Here is a 22,280-nt window from a genome sequence, read left to right as displayed (position 1 = left end):
TCTCTGACTCCATATGAATTACCCTTTGCACCTGGTATTTCTTCCCTTACACTCCCCTGCATCACTCTTCATTTCGAAAGAAGGTCAGGCCTGATAACTTCAGAGACACCAGTTTCTGAGCCACCTGATGCCAGCTTTGGCCATGAATTTGCAGAAGAAAAGAAGTGCAAGACCTTAATTACTTTGAGCCTTATCACCTACCTCAGACTAAGAGCCCTGGGCCATAAAACCCTTTCCCTATTCCCCAGGAAGAGGGGCATTGTTCTTGAGGCACTAGCCTGCTGTGTTCCCTCTTTTGCCTGGCAAAGAACAAAGCTACTTTTTCTTGTTCCTCCACAACTCTGTCTCTGTATTTCTTTTCAGCATTGGTGCACAGAGGGCCAAGATTTTGTCATCACGGCCAGGCAGCCCAGCTCGCGAAAGTTTGTGACCTGCAGGCACCCGGCCTGCCACAACTCCATGATGCCCAAGAGGAAGGTGTGCTCTGTGGAAGGATTGGAGAAGGAGGAGCCCAAGAGGAGATCGGCGAGGTTGTCAGCTAAACCAGCTCCTGCAAAAGTGGAAACAAAGCCCAAAATGCAGCAGGAAAGGATAAATCTTCAGACAAAAAAGTGCAAACAAAGGGAAAAAGGGAGCAAAGGGAAAACAGGCTGAAGTGGCTAACCAAGAGACTGAAGAAGACTTACCTGCAGAAAACGAAGAAACGAAAAATGAAGAGAGGCCAGCCTCTAATGAAGCAGGGGAGAAAGAAGCCAAGTCTGATGACTATCACACGGCCAGCCCTATCGGTGGTCCCTGTCTCCCTTTTTGTATAATCCAGTGGAATATTTCTGTGAAATATTTTGTAAATGCAAGTTTTCTTAGTACCTCTAAAACCATTTTTAAAAAGGAGGGTATCCCACCTCATCCCATGTTTTAAGTGTAAGTGTTTTCATTAAGAGGTGAAATCATTTGCTGGTTGTTTTTTTTTTTTTTTTGGTACAATGAGAAAATAGTGGAATATTGAATATAGAGGCTTTGATTGTCTTGGCTGTCAGCTTAACATTCCATAGATGGGAGAAAGCTTTTAAACCCTATAATACAAAGCATACTAAATGGCAGTTTGGAGTCAGTTGTGCAGTTAATGTCTTGAACACTTTAAATTACTTCTCTTCCCATGTTGTTTTTGGTAGAATTGCTTCCTAAAGCAAACCACTCCTTGATCTTGGCTCTCCTGGTCACAATTTTGTGCACTCTGTAACATCTTTGGTTGTGGTAGTCCAGTTCTCCTCATAACTTTGTTAATGTGCTGTGAATGATTGAAAATTTGAGCACATAGTGTATATGATATTAAATTGTGAAGTAGTGGGGCTTATGATGTAACAGCATATCAATATTTGAAGATATTGGTACTTGACATCCTGTTAAGGAAAATATGCCTCCAAAGTTTAAGCTGGCAAGTCACTGGAATAACTGTTCAGAAAAGAATCACAACTACATGATTTTTTAGATTTTTGGCACATATGTTAAGAACTGTAAAAATTGAAATATCTGTGTAAATGATCCTCAAAACAACCAATAAAATCTCAGTTGCAAAAGAAAAAAAAAAAGAAAACATTAGAAAGCTCAAATTCCCTGGCCCAATACACCCATTTCTAACAATGTAGCCACAGAAATGAAAAAAAATTATAGAACAAGTGTTCAGAGGTATTTGCACAAGAATGTTGGGAGAGCCAGGATTTGTTAGATAATGGGTTCAAATTCAGTTTACTGGCTGCGTGAGAATTTGGGTTGTTTTGGCATTTTCTATGTATCTGATCATATCCTCTGTGGAAAATGACAGTTTAACCTCTTCCTTTCTAATCTTCATACATTTTATATCTTTTTATTACCTTATTGTGTTAGCTATGTCCTAAAATACAGTGTTGATTAGAATCAGAGATATTGGGCATTTTTGTATTCCTGATTTTAGACAGCTTATTAAAATCTTATATTATCTCAAGTGTCTGATAAGTTTTAACAAAAATGTTCCCACTTGTAGATATGTTTGTTTCCATGGTTTCTGCAATAGAACTTGTGTGGTCCTAAGTCTTCACTGTAAGAGTGATGTCTTTTCCGTTGTTCTGGCTTATTCCATATTGTAGAGCCTTCTCTACCATACAAATAGAAATGTGCTATGTGTGCAAAATGTACACTGGATTTCAAATGACTTAGTAAACTATAAGACACTCATGAAAAAAATCAAAGATGACACAAACAGAAGGAGGGACATACCATGTTCTTGGATTGGAAGAATCAACATTGTGAAAATGACTGTACTACCCAAAGCAATTTACAGATTCAATGCAATCCCCATCAAATTACTAATGGCATTTTTCACAGAACTGGAACAAGACATTTTACAATTTGTATGAAAATGCAACAGACCCCAAATAGCCAAAGCAATCTTGAGAAGGAAAGACAGAGTTGGTGGAATTAGGCTTCCTGACTTCAGGCTATACTACAAGGCTACAGTGATCAAGACAGTATGGTACTGGCACAAAAACAGAAATAGAGATCAATGGAACAGGACAGAAGGCCAGAGATAAACTATGGTCAACTAATCTATGACAAAGGAGGCAAGGATATACAATGGAGAAAAGACAGCCTCTTCAATAAGTGGTGCTGGGACAACTGGACAGCTACATGTAAAAGAATGAATTTAGAACACTCCCTAACACCATACACAAAAATAAACTCCAAGTGGATTAAAGACCTAAATGTAAGGCCAGACACTATAAAACTCCTAGAGGAAAACATAGGAAGAACACTCTTTGACATAAATTACAGCAAGATCTTTTTTGATCCACTCCCTAGAGTAATGGGAATAAAAACAAAAATAAATAAGTGGCACCTAATGAAACTTCAAAGCTTCTGCACAGTAAAGGAAACTATAAGCAAGATGAAAAGACACCCCTCAGAATGGGAGAAAATATGTGCAAACAAATCAACAGGCAAAGGATTGATCTCTGAAATATATAAACAGTTCATCTAGCTCAATATCAAAAAAACAAACAACCCAATCAAAAAATGGGCGGAAGACCTAAATAGGCATTTCTCCAAAGAAGACATACAGATGGCCAAGAGGCACATGAAAAGCTGCTCAACAGCACTAATTATTAGAGAAATGCAAATCAAAACTACAATGAGGTATCTCCTCACACCAATGAGAATGGGCATCATCAGAAAATCGGCAAACAGTAAATGCTGGAGAGGGTGTGGAGAAAAGGGAACGCTCTTGCACTGTTGGTGGGAATGTAAATTGATACAGCCACTATGGAGAACAGTATGGAGGTTCCTTGCAAAACTAAAAATAGAGTTACCACATGACCCAGCAATCCCACTGCTGGGCATATACCCAGAGAACACCATAATTCAAAAAGACACATGCACTCCGATGTTCATTGCAGCACTCTTTATAATAGCCAGGACATGGAAGCAACCTAAATGTCCATCAACGCATGGATAAAGAAGATGTGGTACATATATACAATGGAATATTACTCAGCTGTAAAAAGCAATGAAACTGGGACATTTGTAGAGGCATGGGTGGACCTAGAGACTGTCATACAGAGTGAAGTGAGTCAGAAAAAGAAAAACAAATATTGTATATTAACACATATATGTGGACTATAGAAAAATGGTACAAATCAACTGGTTTGCAAGGCGGAAATAGAGACATAGACATAGAGAACAAACATATGGACACCAAGTGGGGAAAGCAGGGAGGGTTGGGGGGGGAATGAATTGAGAGACTGGGATACCAAATTGTACGCTGTAAATATATGCGGTTTATTGTCTGTTAACTGTATCTCAATAAAAGTTCTCAAAAAAATTAAACAACAAGGACCTACTGTATAGCACAGGGAACTATATTCAACATGTTGTAATAACCTGTAATAGAAAAGAATTTAAAACATATATATATAGGGCTCCTTGGTGGCACAGTGGTTAAGAATCTGCCTACCAGTGCAGGGGACACAGGTTCGGGCCTTAGGCAGGGAAGATCCCACATGCTGCGGAGCAACTAAGCCTAGCACCACAACTACTGAGCCTGCACTCTACAGCCTGCAAGCCACAACTACTGAGCCCACGTGCTGCAACTACTGAAGCCACACGTCTAGAGCCCATGCTCCACAACAAGAGAAGCCACTGCAATGAGAAGTCCATGCATCAAAATGAAGAGAAGTCCCCTCTTGCCACTAGAGAAAGCCCACGTGCAGCAACAAAGACCCAATGCAACCAAATAAATAAATAAATAATAAATCTTTAAAAATGTGTATGTATATATATGTAACTGAATCACTTTGCTGTACACCTGAAACATTTCAAATCAACTATACTTCTATCAAAGTTTAAAAACAATGAAGGTAAAATAAAGACATTTTCAAACAAAATAAAACTGAAGAGGTTTGCTATCACTAGATCCTGTATTAGTGATCTATTGCTGCATAACAAATTGTTACAAACTCAGTGGCTTAAAAGAAAAGATGTATTATTTCACAGTTTTTGTGGGTCAGGAGCCTGGGTACAGGTTAGCTGGGTCCTCTGCTCAGGATCTCACCAGGCTGAAATCAAGGTGTCATCCAGGGCTGCAATCTCACCTGGACTCCAGGTCCTCTTCCAAGTTCACTGGTTATTGGCAAAATTCAGCTCCTTGCAACTGTAGAACCGAAGCCTCAACTACTAGAGTCCATGTGGCCTTCTTCACAGTGTGGCAGTTTGCTTCATGGTAAACAGGAGAATCTCTCGGACTTCTAAGAAGGCCTGGACCCTTTTAAAGGGCTCACCTGATTAGGCCAGGTCCACCCAAAATAACCTCCCCTTTGATTATCTCAAAGCCAACTGGTTATTTGAGTCTTTAACTGGCCAACCTATTTAAAATCTCAACCTGGGCCCCCATCATGGCATTCCTCCTTTCCTTTCTTGCTTCACTTATGTCCGTAGCACTCATATCTATGTAATTTTACCGTATATTTTTGTTTATTATCTCTCTTACTCCACTTGAATATACACTTCTTGAATTCATGGATGTTTATCTATTTTACTCATTACTATAGAGCAATGCCTGGATCAGTTGACACTCCATTAACTTATTCATTTAATAAATTAAATTCATTAAATTTAAGATCATTTAATGAATAAATTAATGAATGACACACACCATAGAAAGCTTCAAGGAACTCAAACATAGAAAGCTGTAATTTAAAGATGTGAAAAGGGACTTCCCTGGTGGCACAGTGGTTAAGAATCCGCCTGCCAATACAGGGGACACAGGTTCGATCCCTGCTCTGGGAAGATCACACATGCCAAGGAACAACTAAGCCCGTGAGCCACAACTGCTGAGCCTGTGCTCTAGAGCCCTTGAGCCACAATACTGAACCCACATATCACAACTTCGGAAGCCCATGCCTGCACACCTCAACTACTGAAGCCCTTGCACCTAGAGCCTGTACTCCGCAACAAAAGAAGCCACCTCAAGACTGCGCACCACAATGAAGAGTAGCCCCCACTCTCAGCAACTAGAGAATGCTTGCAGGCAGAAATGAAGACCCAATGCAGCCATAAATAAATAAATAAATAAATTTATAAATAATAAAAATAAATATGTGAATAAAAATATGGTAGACATGAATAAATATTGTGCAGCCACACACAAAGCCAAATGGTTATAGACTTTAATTACATCAGCTAATCCCATGAACCCAATATATAACATAATCACAGAAGTAAAATTCCATCATGTTCGTGAGATCTGCTCACAATCAGGGGGAAGAGATTAAAGAAAATGTGTATACAAGGCGGTAGGGGTCTTGGGAGCCATCTTAGAATTCTGTCTACCACAAATCCTCATGAAAGGAACTTCTAAAGGATGTACTTCAGGGTAGAAGGAAAATAATCCCAGATGGAAGATATGAGAACAAGAAAGAAAAGTGAGCAAATACTAAACATATGGGTAAATCTATACAAATATCAACTTTTTAAAATAATAAATTATCTGATTTGTGAAATTAATGAAACAATATAATTAAAATATTGGGTTACAAAAACATGAATTCAAAGAGAAAGATTAATGTTGAAGAACACTCTAAAATTTATATACTGTTTGAAAGAAGAATAAAGATATTGATTAAAGCTGTTAAATAAATATGCAGGGACTTCCCTAGTGGTCCAGTGGTAAAGCACCCATGCTCCTCCTGCAGGGGGCACAGGTTTGATCCCTGATAGGGGAACTAAGATCCCAAATGCAGTGAGGCCAAAAAAATAAAATGAAATAAACAAATATTCATATTAAGGGACTTCTCTGGTGGTCCAGTAGTTAAGAATCCACCTTCCAATACAGGGGATGTGGGTTCGATCCCTGGTCAGGGAACTGAGATCTTACATGCCACGGGGCAACTAAGCCTGAGCGCTGCAACTACTGAGCCCACTCGCTCTGGAGCCCGAGAGCCACAACTAGAGAACACTGCGTGCTGCAACAAACACCCAGCACAGCCCAAATTAAAAAAAAGGCAGGGGAGAGGGGTTGGAGTGGGATGAATTGGGAGATTGGGATTGCCATATATACATTACTAATAAGAAAAAAAATATCAAATTGTACACTTTAAATATATGCAGTTTATTGTAAAAAAAAAAAAAGGCAGGTTAAAATTTTTAGACTAACCACTAAGGAACAGAAATAGATTGCATACAAGAGAAGGAGTTTAAAAATGGAAAAATCAGGACTTCCCTGGTGGTCCAGGGTTAAGACTTCATGCTTCTAATGCAGGGGCTGCAGGTTTGATTCCTGGTTAGGGAAGTAATATCCCATGCACAGTGCAGCAGAAAAAAAAACAAAAACAAAAACAGAAAAATCATCCCGTTGTGCTCTAAGATGCTCCCAACCAACCTTCTCTCCTTTACTCAGGGTCAGACTTATATCACAGTCTGGTGGATCTCCTAATTCTTCCCCACTTTCTTTCACAGCCATTTCCCCTAGCAAGTTTCTTGTACATTTAATCCTCAATTAATTGGCATCTGTTTCTCGTATAATGTCCCTAGACTAACACAAATTTCCAGTTCATTTTATAAAATGAATCTATGACAGCAAAAACAGACAATGGCAATATAAGTAAGGAAAAGTACAGTACAGGTCAATCTCATTTATGAATAAACAGTTCCAAGCAAAAACATGAGTATACTAAATTTAGCCATATATACAAAATTAACACTCTGACAAAGTTGGTTTAAATGCAAGTTGGCTTTAATACTAGAAAATCAATTCATGTCTAGGAAAAGAAGTAAAATTTATAATAGTTGAAAGAGAAGAAATAGATGTTATTATTCCCAGATGGTATGATTTTCTATGTGGAAAAAAAAACAAAAGAATCTACAGATAAATGATCAGAATTAGATAACTTAATAAAGTTGCTTGATATATGATTAATATGCAAATTTTAAAATACCATTTGCAATAGCATAAAAAGTAAGGTATCTGGAATTAAATATAATAAAACTTGTGCAAGATCTTTATGGGTAAAATTATTCAAAATTTTATAAAGATATTAAGATTTAAATAGATAAAAGTACACTTCATTCATGTTTAAACAACTCATTAACATAAAAACTTCAATCCTCCCAAACAGATGTAGTGCAATCCCGACAAGATTTGTGCATGTGAAATTGGAAAAGCTAATTCCAAAATTTATGTAGATTTAAAAGAAGCAGTGGGCTCTCACTGAGAATTCAGTGGCATTATTGCATAACTCAGCACCCAGGAGCAGCTGGTTTGATAGAAAGGTGGAATGGTTACCTGTAGCCTCAGTTACAGTACCAGCTGGGAGACAACACCCTATGAAGCTGCGATGCTGTCCTACAGGATGTGGCATATGCCTTAATCCAGAGGACACTATGGGGTGCTGTGGGAAGACATTCAGGAACCTTTCTGAAACCTTGAAAATGTTAAAGTATGTGGGCTGAGCGATGGGATTCAGAATGTCCTGCTTGAGCAGTGGAGGAGCTGAGGGTGCGGGGCGTGGAGACTAATATCACCCTGTTTGGCCCTGGAGGATGGCTGGTTAGCCAAAGACGGGTAAGATTCCTCAGAGGAGGAACAACCTAAGACAGGCACAGCCGCAGAGGGGCCAACAGGGGTGGTGCATAGAGCCTTCCTTATATCACCCTGTTTGGCCCTAGAGGATGACTGGTTAGCCAGAGACGGGTAAGATTCCTCAAGGGAGGAACAACCTAAGACAGGCACAGTCGCAGAGGGGCCAACATGGGTGGGGCACAGACCCCTAATATCTGAGAGAGGTCTCCTGCCCCCAGGGCTGTTTTGCTCTCCACCCCCAGCTCAAATCCACACCTGCTCAACTCGGACCCACGAAGCAAACAAAGATAATTGCCTCAGTCATGTGAGGCCTTTGATTGTTTATGAGTCTAACCTGAGAATGTTAGCCCACGAACTCAATAAAAGCAACCTGGGATGAGTCAGCAGGGCTCTTGATCCGAGAGGTCTTGAGCCCCCCGGCCCCACTTTTCTCTTCAGTCTGTGTCTGTGTCTTCTTCAAGCTTGCGGCACCCGTCACTCACCTCGAGTCGCCGAGCTGGTCTCGGCAGGGTGCTGTCTCCCCCAAGGCCAAGAACCAAGAGGTACAGGTAGAAGTTTCCCCTCTTACTGGTACATCTAATACCCACCAATAGCAGTCTTATTCCCGTCACCGCAACATAGGACTTGGTAGGTTTGGAGATCCTAGCACCCAAGATACGAATACTTCTATCAAATAACTAGCAATAAACTAGAAGCTGAAACTGTCTCTGGCTGATCTGAGCTCCCATGCCCCTGAACCAACAGGAAGAGGAAGTGGTCACTATACTGGACAAAAAGATTGATCCTTGGAACCAGCAGCAGAAGGCATAATCAGAGTAAGGGCTGGGCACCAAGGAGAGGGTGGCTAGTTAGGGCAGGGGTCACAGAGGATCAGTCCACTTTGTTTAGGTTTGTTAGTCGGACGGAGGTATCCCAGAGGCTTTGGGCCACATGACGATCCCGAGCAGCTTCAGGGGGAAGAGTTATCACACAGGAACTGCTAAAATGTTTTCCAGAAATGCCATCCAGCTCCTTTGCCAAGCACAGGTAGAGGACGGGGACTGCACCTTGTTTGCTATCCTGTAGAGACACGGAGGAAGAGGAAGAGTAAAGCCAGGAAGGCTCTAGCCTGAAGGGACACTCTGAGCAGCAGAACCTTGTCCCACCGTCTTCAGGCAGAGCCAGCTCCTCCACTACCCACCTTAAATAAGAAGCTGAAGAACCAGAAGAGGAAGCGATATGGCCAAGAAAAGTGCCTCATGATCTTCGTGTATACAACACCTGGGTCCACAGAGTTCACAGTCACACCTGAAAGGGTGAGACAAGTGTAGTGCAAAGTGAAGTGAGAGGAGGATGGGTGGGAAGAAAGGGTTAAGTGTGGGTCTGCAACGTGCAATGAATGAGGATCCTACCAGATCTGTTGGGTAGAGGTGATAAAAGCCTCACGAATGGTGATATCTGAGCCAGTAAGGAGACATAAGTATTTGAAAGTGTTGGGTGATCTTGAGGGGGAACATGATGGATGGTGCTGGAGGAGAGAGAAGTTGTAGGTGATGAGAGAGTTGGAAAAGGATGAAAAGAAGATACGAAGATGGGGTTGAGAGAAATATAGGGTGCACAGGTGATAAATGGAGGAGGTTAACAGCCGGCTTGGGGGATATTGGGAGTATTTTATGGCCAAAATACATTGGAATGAGATGGGAAGTGCTGGGAGGTAGTGTTGGGAGTGGAGGAGTAGGGGGTGTCAGAGGCAGTTACCTGTCCCCTGAAGTCTCTGGGCAAGTTTCCCAGTGAATGAGGCCAAAAGCAGTTTGCTGCAGTTATAGTTCTCATTGAAGGTCAAAGGTCTACCAGCCCCTGTCAGGTGTTCTTCATCAACGTACGCATATGCTTGAAGGAAGGAAGACACGTTCACTACCCGGGCTGACTCTGCCCGCTGAAGGGCCCCTGGGTGGGGAGAGGACCACATACCTTCAATCCAAGTCCCAGAGTAAACTCCCACGCCCAGTCCCCAACCTGCTTCTCCATGAGACTCCAGGAGAGCAGGGCCCATCCTAGACTTTCAGGAGAGTCAGTGGGCCCCCACGCAGGTGCCCAGGCGAGGCACAGCGTAATGTGAACTGAGGCTTCACTTTCATTAGCTGCTTTCCTAATGCTCTTCCTCTTGTTTATTTTAGTGGGGGGGTTTTGTCTAAAATAAAAGTGGAGTTCTGCCTTTTCTTCCACTTTGCCAGATGGAGCTAATGTAATTAATGCTTATTTATATTTTTATCTTGCTGATGGCTAAGAAGGGGAAGGAGAGGTTGGAAATTGCTGTGAAAGCTGTCTTTCACACATTCATACATTCATTCATTTACTTATTCATTCCGCAAATATTCACTGGGCCCCTGGATTATGGCAGACACCATGCTAGGTGCTAAGGACATATGGGTGCTTGGTTTAGGAGAAAAGAAATGTGTGCAGAGAGATTTAGGAAAGTTTTTTTTTTAATTTTAACTATCAAAAATTGTAGTTGTCACATGAGTTTACTTATTGTTTCAAAATGCTTAAACTATTTTGAACCCTCCATTTAAATTAATCACAAATGAAAAATTGAGCAGGAGGTATTTAGCCAAAACTTGTCGGAGAGAAAATTATTCTTAAAGAGGACAGTGAACTCCAAACTTGCAGACATAATGACATAAAGACCAAAGAGACTCACAACCTAGTTGGAGACTGATCTTCATGCAGCATCAGCGCAGGAACAGAGATGTGTACAGGGGCTAAGGGAGTCCTGTAAATGGGGACTGCTGGGGGAGGCAGAGGTGTCAGGGAAGGATCCAACGCACGAGTGATATCTGTGCTGAGTGTTGGCAGCTGAATTAAGTGAGCCAGGCTAAAGGGATGGAAAGGATATTCCAGATAGAGGGAAACCCACGTGCAAAAGCACAGCCAGAATTTAAAACATTCTGTGTGTGGCTCAAGAGATACAGATTGTCTGGCTGGAGAGGAGTGTGTGGGTTTGAGAAAGGCAAAGGTGGGGCTCTCAGTCTGCACAGGGTCTTGTAAGAGGAGAGAAGCAGCTTAGTTTATCGTATAAAGGACAGAGAACCTTCACAGGATTTGAAACAAGAAAGTGACATGATGAAAGGTGACTTCTTAGAAGTGGCAGAAAGGAGAATGGATTAAAGAAGGGGAGACAGGAGAGAAAGTTTAAGAAACTGTTACTAACCAAGGTACAGACAGGGTAGTATAGCATGTTACAATTATTGGAAAGGGGAAAAAACACTTATACTTACAATTGCATAGTTTGACCTTGCTTTTTGTTCACTTTCCAGTTGGGGCTAATGTAATCATCCACTAAAGGGTGCATGAGACCTGGCAATAGTAGTTGGCTCCCAGAAGGAGAATGGATAGCTGATTTTCCAGGAGAGGAGAAGACTTTGTTCTTTCTGTCTTTTTTTTTTTTTTTTTTCACTGTATGCCCTTTTGTACTTTGGACTTGTATTACCTGACCAAAAAATCAATTTTCTTTTAAAGAGGCTATTAGACTATCCAGAGAAAATGGAAAATGTTAGGGAGATTATGCCTGCCAGCCAATCCCACCCCTCCCTAGGAAAAACACAAACCTCCTTAACCTTAGTAGCCTAGTACCACCCTCAAGAAGCTCTTGTTGAGATGACTGACTCTACTCATCTGGCTAGAACTCAAGAGCTGGGGGAAAGAGAGGTGGGATGTAGATCTTACATCCTCTTGCTGGTTGATTTTGGAACTGACTGATTCTACTACCAGCCTCCTGACTGTTGCCAGGTGAGTTCCCTGCTGTGTACAGCAAAAATGTACTGGGTCTTTGCTCAGCAAGCACCTGGGTGCCAAGGGGAAGGAGATGACAATGGGAGACAGTAAGTCACAAAAAATGCCAGGGGAATGGAAAAGTGGGGGTGGCACAGAAGGTAAGCACCCATTCTTCCTTACCTTGGAGCAGATTTGTGAGCAGAAAGGGCCCAGTGTAGTTGGTGGCAAAGGTGAGATCAAGGCCCTCTGGGGTAAGTGTCGTGGGGAATCCTGGGAGGAGATGAAAACACAGGTGGTGGGTGATGGAGTGAGGACCCTGAGGAAGACAAAGTCTGGGGAGGATACATTGGGTTCGGTAGAGATGCCACAGGAGCATGGATGTGTTGAGATGCGGGCATTGAAGTGTGAAGTTATAACTTAAGGTAGACTTTTTAGGATAGTGTCTAAATTAGAGTGTCTCCATGGGATGTACAGGTTAGGCTTGGAGGATGCCTGTTTTGGGGTCCCTGATCTAGGAAGGAGGTTCCTGAAATGTACTTAGGGGAAGCAAGTCAAGGCACGTACCACAGATTGCAGCATTGTTAATCAGTAGATGTATCTCAGGATACTCCTGCAGAAGCCACTGCGCAAAGCTCCGGATGGAGGCCATAGAGCTCAGGTCCACCTCACCAAGCAGGAGGCGCGTGCTCTTTGTCGCTGCTCGTATCTCAGCGAGGGCTTGCTGTCCACGCTCTCTGCTACGGCAGGCCAGGATCACACGCGCCCCTCGGCGGGCCAGCTCCTGGGACACAAACTTCCCCATGCCTGTGGGAGGGCAGTTTCAGAGTATGCTAGCCTGGGGAGTGACTAAAGGGCAATGGAGGGGGGGGGCGAAGAGAGGAGACAAGGGTTCTGACAGTGGATGCTGGTCTGCCTCCCTGCCCTCCCTCTTGGGGCTGTTGGAGGCTGAGGTGCTTAGTGAAGTGACAGAGCAGGAGGAGCACTCACCACTGTTGGCCCCAGTCACCACTGCCGTCTTTCCAGTCAAATCTGTGGAGCAGTGCTGGAGGTCCCAAAGATAAAACTTATGCCAGGCCTGTGCACTTAGTCTAAGCAGGAGGACCAGAATGAGGAGGACAGAGCCAGGACCCCAGACTGGGGTGCTAAGTAGAGACCACAGTGGCATAGTGAGAAGTCTGGCCTGCCCCTGGAAGTGCTGCCCACAGGAGGGTGCGGAGGGACTAGTCAAAGCTGAGTAGGACTAGCCAAGAGGTGTGGAGCATAAGGCACAAAATTTAAGGAGGCACTCACTTGTGGATGTGTTTGAGCATCCCATTTGAACCTGAGAGTGAGTTCCTCCTTAAATTGTTTTCCCTAGCTATCTGATTGCCTCACGCCAATGCTGGTCCAAGTCAAAGATTAAGAAAGTCCAGATTTCCCTCAACCCTGTATAGGCTCAAATTTGTCTCCAAGTGAAACTTGGATTTTCACTCTAAGGTGAATTGACAGAGCTCCAGGGATTGGAAATCAAATTCCTCATGTCTTGAATCACTCTGTGCTTAAGCAGGGCCATCCCCTTCTTCCCCTACTGGAAGGAGACTCTGTAAGTTCTCCAAACTGAGGCAGACCCTACTTGCAACCCTCTGTCTGCTCCTTGGTGGAGATGGGGATGGTTCTCCAGAATGCTTCCGCTGGGGAGTCGCCATGCCCTAAAGCAGGGTCACCTAAGGGTGTAATGGAATTTTTCCCTGGATCCAGTGTTCTATATTCTCCTAGACCTGTCCAGTTCAGTGAGAGCACACACTTGGAAGAAATTGACATCAGGCCAATTCTTAAGGCAACTCAGGTGTTTATTTCTGGCAAGCAGATGGAAGAAAGGTAGGATTCCTACTGCCTGAGGTTCAGTGCTCAGAATCGGGGCAGGCGCTTGGAAGGGAGCGACCACATTTTGGGGGCTGAGTTCTTCATTAGCTCTGCCACAGTCACTTGGGGCTTCGGAGCACCTGTGTGGATGGGAGGAGAGGTGCCACCTTCTTTGTCCTCCTGTTGAGGTTCAGCAGAGCTGAGCAGCACCTGGGTGGTTGGGTTCCACACACTCACACCAGGGGCCAGCTTCAGCGCTTCTGGCAGCAACATGGGCTTCCACATCACCTGGGAGGTGGCCTCGAGAACTCCGGGCACGGGATGAAGCCACTTGCGAGGATCCTGGCTCTCCCGGTCCCTGGATCCTAAGCCCTGCGGAGGTACTCGGGTGTGGCCGGCCCACAGCTCACCCAGCAACTCGGCCTCCGCCTCCCAGCCGCTGGGCCACTTGGCACCCGGCCATAGTCTGGGGCTGGAGCTGCGGGCCACGTCGGGGCGCGCAGGGTGCGTGGCGAGAAAACGGAGCCCAGGACTGGGAAAGGGCAGCTTTGAACCAAAGCCTGGCGACGGCAGGCCTAAGCTTAAAGTAGGGAATTGGAGGCTGGGGCCGGGGCCCAAGGCTCGGGAAGGAACGCCAGGCGGGATAGGGAAGAACAATGACGGGGAGACGCGGACGCTGGGGCCGGAGGCTTGCGGTCCGGCCGGGGTCTCGGTCTTCTGGCCTCGCTGGCGCCCGCGGGAGGCTTCCAGGGGGCGCGCCTCGGAGTCTGAGACCAGAACCTCCGCCAGCGGGCGCACCCAGTGGCGTGGCAGCCGCGCGGGGCCCAGGCGCGCCATCGCCGCCTTGCGGCCCATTCTGTAGTGAAGCGCGTGGGGCCGCGCGTCGCCGCGCCCCGGCTGCGGCGGCTGGAACCCCACGGAGGGGCTGAGCGTGGTGTGGCTGCTCGCAGAGGGGCCAGACGCCGACACTCCCGAGGGGGTGCGGGGCACCTTCTCCTCCTTGAGCTCCGGCGGGTCTCCAGCCGCGTACGGCTGGGGCGTGCAATAGTAGAGGTCCTCCAGCGAGAACTCAGAGCTCAGGGGCTGTGCCCTCCCGACCGAGGCCTGAGGGCTGGCTACCAAGGACAGCTCCAGAGAAGGGTGGGGACTGTCGGCAGACGCCATCTCCACCGACGGCTGGCTGCTAGCGTCTGAGGATCCGACTGCAAACAGGTAGCCACCCGCCTGGTCGTCCAGTTTCTCTAAAGGACCCCCGGGTCCTGTCTCCTGAAACATCTCCGGGGTGGGTGGGGAGCCCGGGGTTACTCTCAGTTCAGGAGGACGCTCCCAAGATTCCATCCGCTCCTGAGAGCCTATATCCATCCACGACCTTCCTAAAGGGCTCTGGTCCACGCTCTCTTGGTCCTGGGGAAATGCACCGGGGTGGAGGTGAGGGGTGAGTAGTGAGATGTCAGAGAGGATAGAGAGGAGGGTGGAGCAGTCCAGTGAGGCCCTGAGGAGATCAAAGACGCGGCGGGGGTGGCGGTGAGAGATGGGAGGTAGCTGGGGCTAAGCTTACCTCGCCTTGGAAGGTATCCTCCAGCCCCACCGAGGCCGGCGCGTGTAGTACCGGCACGGATCCCTGAGCCCAGGCGTCCGTCGTGCAAGCCAAGGGTTCCTCGTCCTCACCCCATGTGGAGTCCTCTGCCACTGCAGATTCTCCCTCGTCCCGGACCAGGAAGCGCCACTCGGTGATCTGCAACATGGCTTCCCGTGCCTGACTGATGGTGAATGGAACGCACTGAGGAAGCGAAAAAGGGTCTCAGCCCAGCAGGGAGGGGTCAGGGAGAGGGGAGCTGGGTCTGGAGGACAAGGATCCAGGCCCACCTGCTGGGTCAGGTAGACTTTAAAGGCAGAGTCCATGACTCGGGCCAGCAGATCAGCCAAGATGTCCCCCACCACATCCTCGCCCTCTTCGAGAGCCGTGAGCGCCATCCACTCGGCTTCAGTGAGCCGCCCAGGCACGATATCCACCTGCGGCACCGGAACCGTGGGTGGCCGCACCTTTTCCGCCTTGGATCGGGTCACCCCGCGGTCTCGGACCTGCCTCTGTGGGAAAAGAACAGGGCAATCAGGGCGGGAAACGGAGAAGCGGAGAAGTAGTTATGGGCTAGAAGGAAGCGTCTTCAAGTTGTCTAGCAGGAAGGAAAAGCCTTTAGAAAGGGATAATTTACCAAGGCCTTACTATGTGACAGATGCTTTGTAGGTGTGTGACCTAGCTAATTTAATTTTCATAACGGCTCATTAAGCCCATTTTACAGACAAAGAAACCGAAACCTGACAGCAGTTTACCTCCACTTGCTGGGGATTACACAGTGAACCCAGGCTGTATATAGCTCTAATTGCACAGTCCTTGCTATTTGCACCAGTTCAAAGTGTTCAAAACTCTTAAGAGTTTAAGAACTTGAGAAAGAAAAGTCAATAAACAGTCCTGGTATTACTGATGTGTTTAGTGTCTCCTCCCTTTCCCCAAATCAACTTAGATCCTCACTCCACAATACACATCTAAATAAATTCCAGATGAATTAAAGGATAAATACACACACACAAATAAAACAAAAGAAAAAAGAAAATGTAGGGGAAAATAGTTTAAATTGTCATATAATCTCTAGGTGAGAAAGAGCTGCCTAAGCATAAAAGTAATGTAAGAAATAAATAAACGGATAGATAAGTGTGTATATATACATAGGCCAAATTTTCCTGTGCTTATTTTAAAAAACTTTCCAAATTACAAGCTGATAATAGTAGTTATCATTTACTGGCACTTAAAGGATATCAGTCACATACATGGATTCAATTCCTACATTTTTTAGACTACATACTATTTTTAATCCCCATTTTACAGAATTTGCCAAGGATCACAGAGTAAGGAAGTAGTGGAGTCATAATTCATACACAGGTCTGTCTGACTCCATAGCTTGACTTCATCCTGCTTCCTAAACAACAACAACAAAAAATTGCAACAAATTTTAAAAAAGAGTAAATATCACCAAACACATTAAAATGCATATAAATTTTTTTAAATCATAAGACTTCCAAGGATAATAGGCAAAGGACATTATATTTCACAAAAATGGAACCGTTGATGACTAATAAGCATTTGAAAAGATGTCCAACCTACAAAAGTACCAATTCCAGTTTTATAAACACACACAAAGGCATATTCTGAAATGAAAATAAACATATATTCTCTAAAATATTCCCTGTGATGTCATTTATAATAGCAGAATATTGAAAACATACGTCTAACAAAAAGAGAATAGGTGGCTAATTGTGTGCTACCTATACGATGGACTATTATGCAATGATTAAAGGCAGAATTGACAACAGCATAGGAAAATACTTATGATGTAATGTTAAACGAAAGAAACAGGTTCAAAATTACATATCAAATATGATCTCAGATATGTAAACCAACATGTGTTGAAGAAAAGGAAAGCGCAAAAATTGTAACAGCGGATATATTTCTTTCTTACACTCTTCTCCATTTTATAAGTTCTCTACAGTACTTTGTATCCTTTTATAAGCAAGAAAAATCCACCGAAAAAGAAAAATCTAGTCCCCCCAAAATCCATTTTAGGGACATAGGAATTTACTAGTAGATTCTTGGGAGCCTCCTCATTTCCCCACAACAGTCTCCCTGAACCTGATTCCTTCCAAAAATTTACCTCCCAACATAATCTTCCCAAATCTTTGCCTCCCCCCCACCTCCCACCTTATTGCCTCACACATGGTATTCCTCAAAATTCATTCTCCCCCAACTCTGGCATTTCCCAGACCTCACACTGAACTCAAAATCCCTTAAGCCTCATTTCCTCTCTCTGTTAGTGAGAACAGTCCTGTAGGTAAGCCCAGGGAATGGCCTACAGCCTAGTCCAGGCTTGGCCAGAGCTGAGCAGGTAGGGCCGGGAGGGAGAGTCGGTTCCTTAGACTTCCCCGCTCAGCCTCTCATGTGACACCGGTGATAATGGTTTTACCTAGAAAAGGCCTGACCAGAGGGGCCAGAGATATTGTTGCACGAATGCTCTTCAAGTCTCTTTATTTTAAGTTTCTTGGCTTTTACACAACTGACTTTCAAGTGCAGCCTCAGAATTGTTCAATCCATTTCTTCCTCCTGAAATTCTTGAAATGGATCACATCTAGCTACACCTCTCCCCAGTGCCTGACCAATTCTGGCTTAAATCATTTAAATGGGTACCTCAATATGAGACATTATACACGCATAAACTGTTTCCAAAGTCACTTCTTGTTCTTGGGCTCTGCACCACCCATTTAACCCCTTTCCCTCAGGTTCCAAGAGTGATAATGCTTGTGAGTGGGCGTGGTGCAGGTGTAGGTTTTCTGCCCTAGTGCACAGACATGGCTTCCTTGGTCATCTCGAACGTCCGTGTGGAGGGCGGGCGCCGGGTGGCACAGGGCTGGGCCAAGGTTCCGGACACCGATCTTAACGGTCTATCCCCGCTCTGGGGCACCCTCAGCTGAGCTAAAGCTCACCGGGCCTTCGTGCGCCATCGCCGCAGCTGTAGCTCCGGTCCCCGGGCTCCAGCGACTTTCCCGTCGCGTCCCGGCTGCAGCTGCCGCCTCCCGGTCGCCTCCGCAACCGCGCAGCGGGCAGGCTCGCCCCGCCCACAGTTGCCCTGGCAGCCGCGATGTGCGCCGCACGTTCGGGTGGCTCGCCCCACCCAACCGCCGTGCGTACGTGCGTCGTCTCTATGGTGGCGGCGGATTCGCAGAGACCGAACGCTTCTGGTGTCCCGCGAGCTGTCTTGGAGCTGCAGGTGTGAACTCTGACCTGGTCCGGGGGCTTCGGGGAGCCGAAGGATCCGAGGGAGGAAGGGCCTTGGGACTACCCTACTTCATCCCTCCTTGGCCCGGGCTTTTGGGGCCACTGGGCCATCACCATTCCTCCTCTGGGGTTCCCCCCATCGCCTCATGACTCAGCCATAGTGTTCCCTGCGCCTGCTCCACAATACCCTTCCCATTCCATGTGACCCCCCCCCCGCCCCATTACCATCCTCGAGGCCTTCATTCACTTCATGACCCAGTCTCAGGGGTCTCTCCCAGTGCCTCATGGCAGTACCCCGCCCCCGCCCCCACAGGAATCTCTGCTGCCTTCTGTTTTCTGGGCGCCGGTGATTCGGACGTCTCTCCATAAGGATGTTCCGCCGGGAGCGCTCCATCCCCCTTCGAGGCTCGGCGGCCGCCCTGTGCAACAACCTCAGTGTGCTGCAGCTGCCTGCCTGCAGCCTCACACATTTTGGAGTAGTCCACGGACCCAGCGCCCAGCTTCTCAGCGCTGTTCCTGAGGGTGTGCCCTTGGCCCAGCGCCAACTCCACGCTAAGGAGGGCCCTGGAGTGAGCCCCCCACTTATCACCCAGGTGAGGCGTGGAGTTGGGAGTGGTGTTGCTGAACCTAGCCCTAAACCAGTGCTTCCTCTCCAGACCTCAAGGAAGAGGCCTTCCCTATCCATCTGAATTTCCTCACTTTTGAGCCCTCACGTCCCCTCCACTGACCACATCTTCCTACTCTGATTCCCCTCCCTCTAGGTCCACTGGTGTGTTCTCCCTTTCCGAGTGTTGCTGGTACTCACCTCACATCGAGGAATACAAGTAAGAAGAAGACCTTCCTGCCCTCCCCCACTAGAGTCTTCTCAACCTCTCTCCAAGGCCCCTAGACCTTTCCCCATTTACTTCTAAACATTTCCAAGCTGTTCACATGCTTAGCCCCCTCTTATTTCTCCTCTTCATTCCTTCCTTGTTTTCCAGTTCTCAAGTGCCATCTCCAATATCTGCCCTTTTCTTAGTTGTATGACCTTGGGCAATTTAGTTAACTTCTCCGAGCGCCTCGGTGTCCTCCTCTGTTAATTGGAGATTAAAAGTAGTGCCTACCTCCCAGGGTGGTTTTGAGGATTAAATGGGCTAAGTCTAACATGAGTATGTGGAGTAGTCAGCACAGAGCTCAGCAAAGGTCAGCTGGGTTATGACCCCGTCCTTGGCTTGGTCTTCCAGATGTATGAGTCTGATGGCTCCGTCATGGTCTATTGGCATGCATTGGATGCTGGAGATGCCTCTCTAGGTACCTGCAGGACTGAATGGGTTGGGGGTAGGGAGTGTTTGCTGGCGCTAGGGGAGACACTGTTTCTAATCATTTTCCCTTCTCACACTCAGTGCAGGCTGTGTTTGCCCGAGGAATTGCTGCCAGTGGCCACTTCATCTGTGTGGGTGAGGGGGCCAAGGGCAGGGCATTGGGGGATGCTGAGGTGTAGGGTTGTAGGCTTTGGCCAGGAGGATGCCAGAGGTCTGAGGAAATTGTGGTGTGTTAGAAGGAAGGGTGGGAGTGAAGGGGGGTCTGAGAGGCTCCAGAAAGCCATGGAGGGGGTTCATAAGGGCAGGGTGGGATAGGAAAAGGGTAGTGAGTGTAGGAATGGGGCTGTTGGAGCAATGAGAGGTGGGTTTGTTACTAAGCTTTCTGGGTTGGAGGGAGTGCTGAGTGTGGTGGTTGGAGACCTGGGAAGATCCGGAACCCATCAGTGGAGCACCGGTTCTGCAGGAACGTGGTCAGGCCGGGTGCTGGTGTTTGACATCCCAGCCAAGGGTCCCAACATTGTACTGAATGAAGAGCTGGCTGGGCACCGAACACCAGTCACAGATATTGCCACTGAGCCTGCCCAGGAACAGGTGAGTGGATTCTCCCTATCTATTCCAGCGAATCTGCGGGCCTCCCTACCTTGGAAGGCAGGGGACCTGGGCTCAAGCTGTGGCCCTGCCACTAAGCAGCTGGATGACGTTGGGCATTGCTGCACTTTCCTAGGCTTTAGCAACCTCAAGTTCAGTGATGAAGCCAGAGATACTTTACATTTACGTGGCCTTTAATTGTTCACTCACACTTTACCGTACTGATGTGAACAGAGGAATTGGGACAGATGGTTTCTGAGAGACTTTCCAGCTCTGACACATGGGGCTTCCTTCTCTGAACTTGGACAAGTCCCCACTATTCTAGCCCATCTCAGTGCTGTCCTCTCCAGGAAGCCTTCCCCCTATTCCAGCTCCCACTGATCTTCCTTAGCTGAACCCTGAATTGATACTGCCCTCAAAGACAACTCTTGTCTCCCCAGCTGGATTGTAAACATCTTGAAAACAGGATATGTATCTTCTGATTCCTGTGCTGCACTGCACCAGGCACAGAGCTGGCCTCATGCGCTATGTTGGCTGCCTGGGTTTAGGGGTTGTCAAGAGGCCCAGAGTCAAGTCATGACTGTGACGGGCTCACTGCAAGACCTCCAGAAGGTCATAACGCTATGGTCTCAGTTTCATCATACATCCAATGAGGACAGTTATATACCCTAACACATGATGTGTGTGTTGGGGTCGGGGTGGGTAAGACTCTATAAGGAGTACAAGGAAAGCATCTTTTGCTTCCAGGGGACCCCTCCAGCCAGTGATGGCTCCACATCTTGCTCTTTCCCTGGAGAGGCAGAGATACAAATACTGCCTCCCTTCCCCTCCTGCCCTGTATACAGGAACCGACAGGAGAGAAAGGGAAGGGCTCATCCTGCCTTTCCCCTCAGGACTGCGTGGCTGACATGGTGACAGCAGATGACTCAGGCTTGCTGTGTGTCTGGCGGTCAGGGCCCGAATTCAAATTATTGACCCGAATTCCAGGATTCGGGTAGGTGAGGCAGAATGGGGCTGAGGCCTTCCTGAGGTAGCTTCAGGGTGGGGAGTGGGCTTGGGTCTGGAAACTCAAAGTGGGGTATCACCCTTGCAGGGTCCCGTGCCCGTCTGTGCAGCTGTGGCAGGGGACCATAGCAGCAGGCTATGGGAACGGGCAAGTGCGTCTGTATGAAGCCAGTACGGGAACTCTGCGTGTCCAGATCGACGCCCACGCCCGCGCCATCTGTGCCCTGGACCTGGCTCCTGAGGTGGGCAAGGTCAGTCTCCTCCTCCGTCCCTACACACCCTTGTTCCTCTTGCTGGGATGTTGAGAGGAACGCCACAGGCTTATCTCTGCCAATCAGTGTAGTCCCCTCCCCAGGCACCTGGACTGGGCTCTACAGCCTATACCAGTCCCCTGTCAGCACGTTCTGACTCCCACGGGTCCTCCCTGGCTTGTTTTTTATAGCTACTCTCTGCGGCCGAGGACACCTTTGTACACATCTGGAAGCTAAACAGAAGCCAAGAGGGTGGCTACGTTGAGGTGTGTGTTGCACGAGGCGTGGAATGAGGGCCCAAGCATGAGGCAGCAGGCCCTGAGCAGCTCTCTCCTCTCCCAGGTGGAACACTGTCATGGTGAGTGTGTACCCGACACTCAGGTGTGTGGTGCCCGATTCTGTGATCCCTCCGGCAGCTCCTTTGCTGTGACTGGCTATGACCTTGCTGAGATCCTGAGATTCAGCAGCATGTGAGAGAAAAACAGCCCTCCATTTTTCCTGTGGTGTTTATAAAGTACGCCCCTCCACCCGGCCGTCGTCTGATTACTCGGTCTCCTGGTCATACTGCACAACTAGTGAACTAAGTAAGCTCCAGGGATGAGGGGCTG

General features: G+C 47.0%; 3 protein-coding genes and 1 pseudogene across 11 annotated transcripts; 2 read left to right on the top strand and 2 right to left on the bottom strand.

Moving 5' to 3' along the window:
• Positions 1–462: 462 nt before the first annotated feature.
• On the top strand, positions 463–8,917 carry LOC130857654 (non-histone chromosomal protein HMG-14-like; annotated as a pseudogene).
• Positions 7,360–13,058, bottom strand: LOC130857754 (retinol dehydrogenase 12-like). The gene is made up of 6 exons (XM_057743483.1): positions 12,848–13,058; positions 12,425–12,664; positions 12,041–12,130; positions 9,845–10,033; positions 9,288–9,394; positions 7,360–9,166 (listed from the first exon to the last, which is right to left on the bottom strand). The coding sequence occupies exons 1-6, from the start codon at positions 13,023–13,025 to the stop codon at positions 8,978–8,980; spliced, it is 993 nt and encodes a 330-aa protein (XP_057599466.1). The 5' UTR covers positions 13,026–13,058; the 3' UTR covers positions 7,360–8,977.
• Positions 13,059–13,668: 610 nt separating this feature from the next.
• Positions 13,669–18,354, bottom strand: C7H2orf81 (chromosome 7 C2orf81 homolog). 4 transcript variants are annotated; one of them, XM_057743480.1, is made up of 4 exons: positions 18,236–18,354; positions 15,569–15,790; positions 15,261–15,482; positions 13,669–15,106 (listed from the first exon to the last, which is right to left on the bottom strand). In XM_057743480.1, the coding sequence occupies exons 1-4, from the start codon at positions 18,251–18,253 to the stop codon at positions 13,748–13,750; spliced, it is 1,821 nt and encodes a 606-aa protein (XP_057599463.1). In that variant the 5' UTR covers positions 18,254–18,354; the 3' UTR covers positions 13,669–13,747. The 4 variants fall into 4 exon arrangements, with proteins under 4 accessions (XP_057599463.1, XP_057599464.1, XP_057599462.1 ...); XM_057743481.1 differs by having other exon boundaries at positions 15,569–16,677; positions 18,236–18,322; XM_057743479.1 differs by lacking the exon at positions 18,236–18,354 and adding an exon at positions 16,637–16,917.
• Positions 18,355–18,424: 70 nt separating this feature from the next.
• WDR54 (WD repeat domain 54) lies at positions 18,425–22,202 on the top strand. 6 transcript variants are annotated; one of them, XM_057741937.1, is made up of 10 exons: positions 18,425–18,519; positions 18,841–19,120; positions 19,289–19,351; positions 19,751–19,817; positions 19,910–19,963; positions 20,292–20,419; positions 21,310–21,410; positions 21,510–21,663; positions 21,864–21,938; positions 22,015–22,202. In XM_057741937.1, the coding sequence occupies exons 2-10, from the start codon at positions 18,899–18,901 to the stop codon at positions 22,144–22,146; spliced, it is 996 nt and encodes a 331-aa protein (XP_057597920.1). In that variant the 5' UTR covers positions 18,425–18,519; positions 18,841–18,898; the 3' UTR covers positions 22,147–22,202. The 6 variants fall into 6 exon arrangements, with proteins under 6 accessions (XP_057597920.1, XP_057597917.1, XP_057597916.1 ...); XM_057741934.1 differs by having other exon boundaries at positions 21,510–21,672; XM_057741933.1 differs by having other exon boundaries at positions 21,262–21,410.
• The last annotated feature ends 78 nt before the right edge of the window (positions 22,203–22,280 follow it).

Source organism: Hippopotamus amphibius, chromosome 7 (assembly GCF_030028045.1).
Source record: "Hippopotamus amphibius kiboko isolate mHipAmp2 chromosome 7, mHipAmp2.hap2, whole genome shotgun sequence".
Classification (NCBI taxonomy): Eukaryota; Metazoa; Chordata; class Mammalia; order Artiodactyla; family Hippopotamidae; genus Hippopotamus; species Hippopotamus amphibius.
The sequence above is the reverse complement of the archived record's forward strand: the minus strand, read 5'-3'. Positions and strand labels throughout refer to the sequence as shown.

Excerpts from the sequence above, each read along its gene's own strand:
- LOC130857754 (XM_057743483.1), bottom strand. The coding sequence starts at position 13,025 with ATGCCACTGTGGTCTCTACTTAGCACCCCAGTCTGGGGTCCTGGCTCT. Across the intron at positions 9,395-9,844 it reads CCAGAGACTTCAGGGGACAG|GTGTGACTGTGAACTCTGTG; the intron begins GTAACTGCCTCT and ends TCACCCTTTCAG. Across the intron at positions 9,167-9,287 it reads TCTTCAGCTTCTTATTTAAG|GATAGCAAACAAGGTGCAGT; the intron begins GTGGGTAGTGGA and ends GTGTCTCTACAG.
- C7H2orf81 (XM_057743479.1), bottom strand. The coding sequence starts at position 16,750 with ATGCATTTTAATGTGTTTGGTGATATTTACTCTTTTTTAAAATTTGTT. Across the intron at positions 15,791-16,636 it reads ATGGAGTCAGACAGACCTGT|AGGCAGGTCCGAGACCGCGG; the intron begins GTATGAATTATG and ends CTTTTCCCACAG. Across the intron at positions 15,107-15,260 it reads AGGATACCTTCCAAGGCGAG|GACCAAGAGAGCGTGGACCA; the intron begins GTAAGCTTAGCC and ends GCATTTCCCCAG.
- WDR54 (XM_057741938.1), top strand. The coding sequence starts at position 18,899 with ATGTTCCGCCGGGAGCGCTCCATCCCCCTTCGAGGCTCGGCGGCCGCC. Across the intron at positions 19,818-19,909 it reads TGCTGGAGATGCCTCTCTAG|TGCAGGCTGTGTTTGCCCGA; the intron begins GTACCTGCAGGA and ends TCTCACACTCAG. Across the intron at positions 21,411-21,509 it reads ACCCGAATTCCAGGATTCGG|GGTCCCGTGCCCGTCTGTGC; the intron begins GTAGGTGAGGCA and ends TCACCCTTGCAG.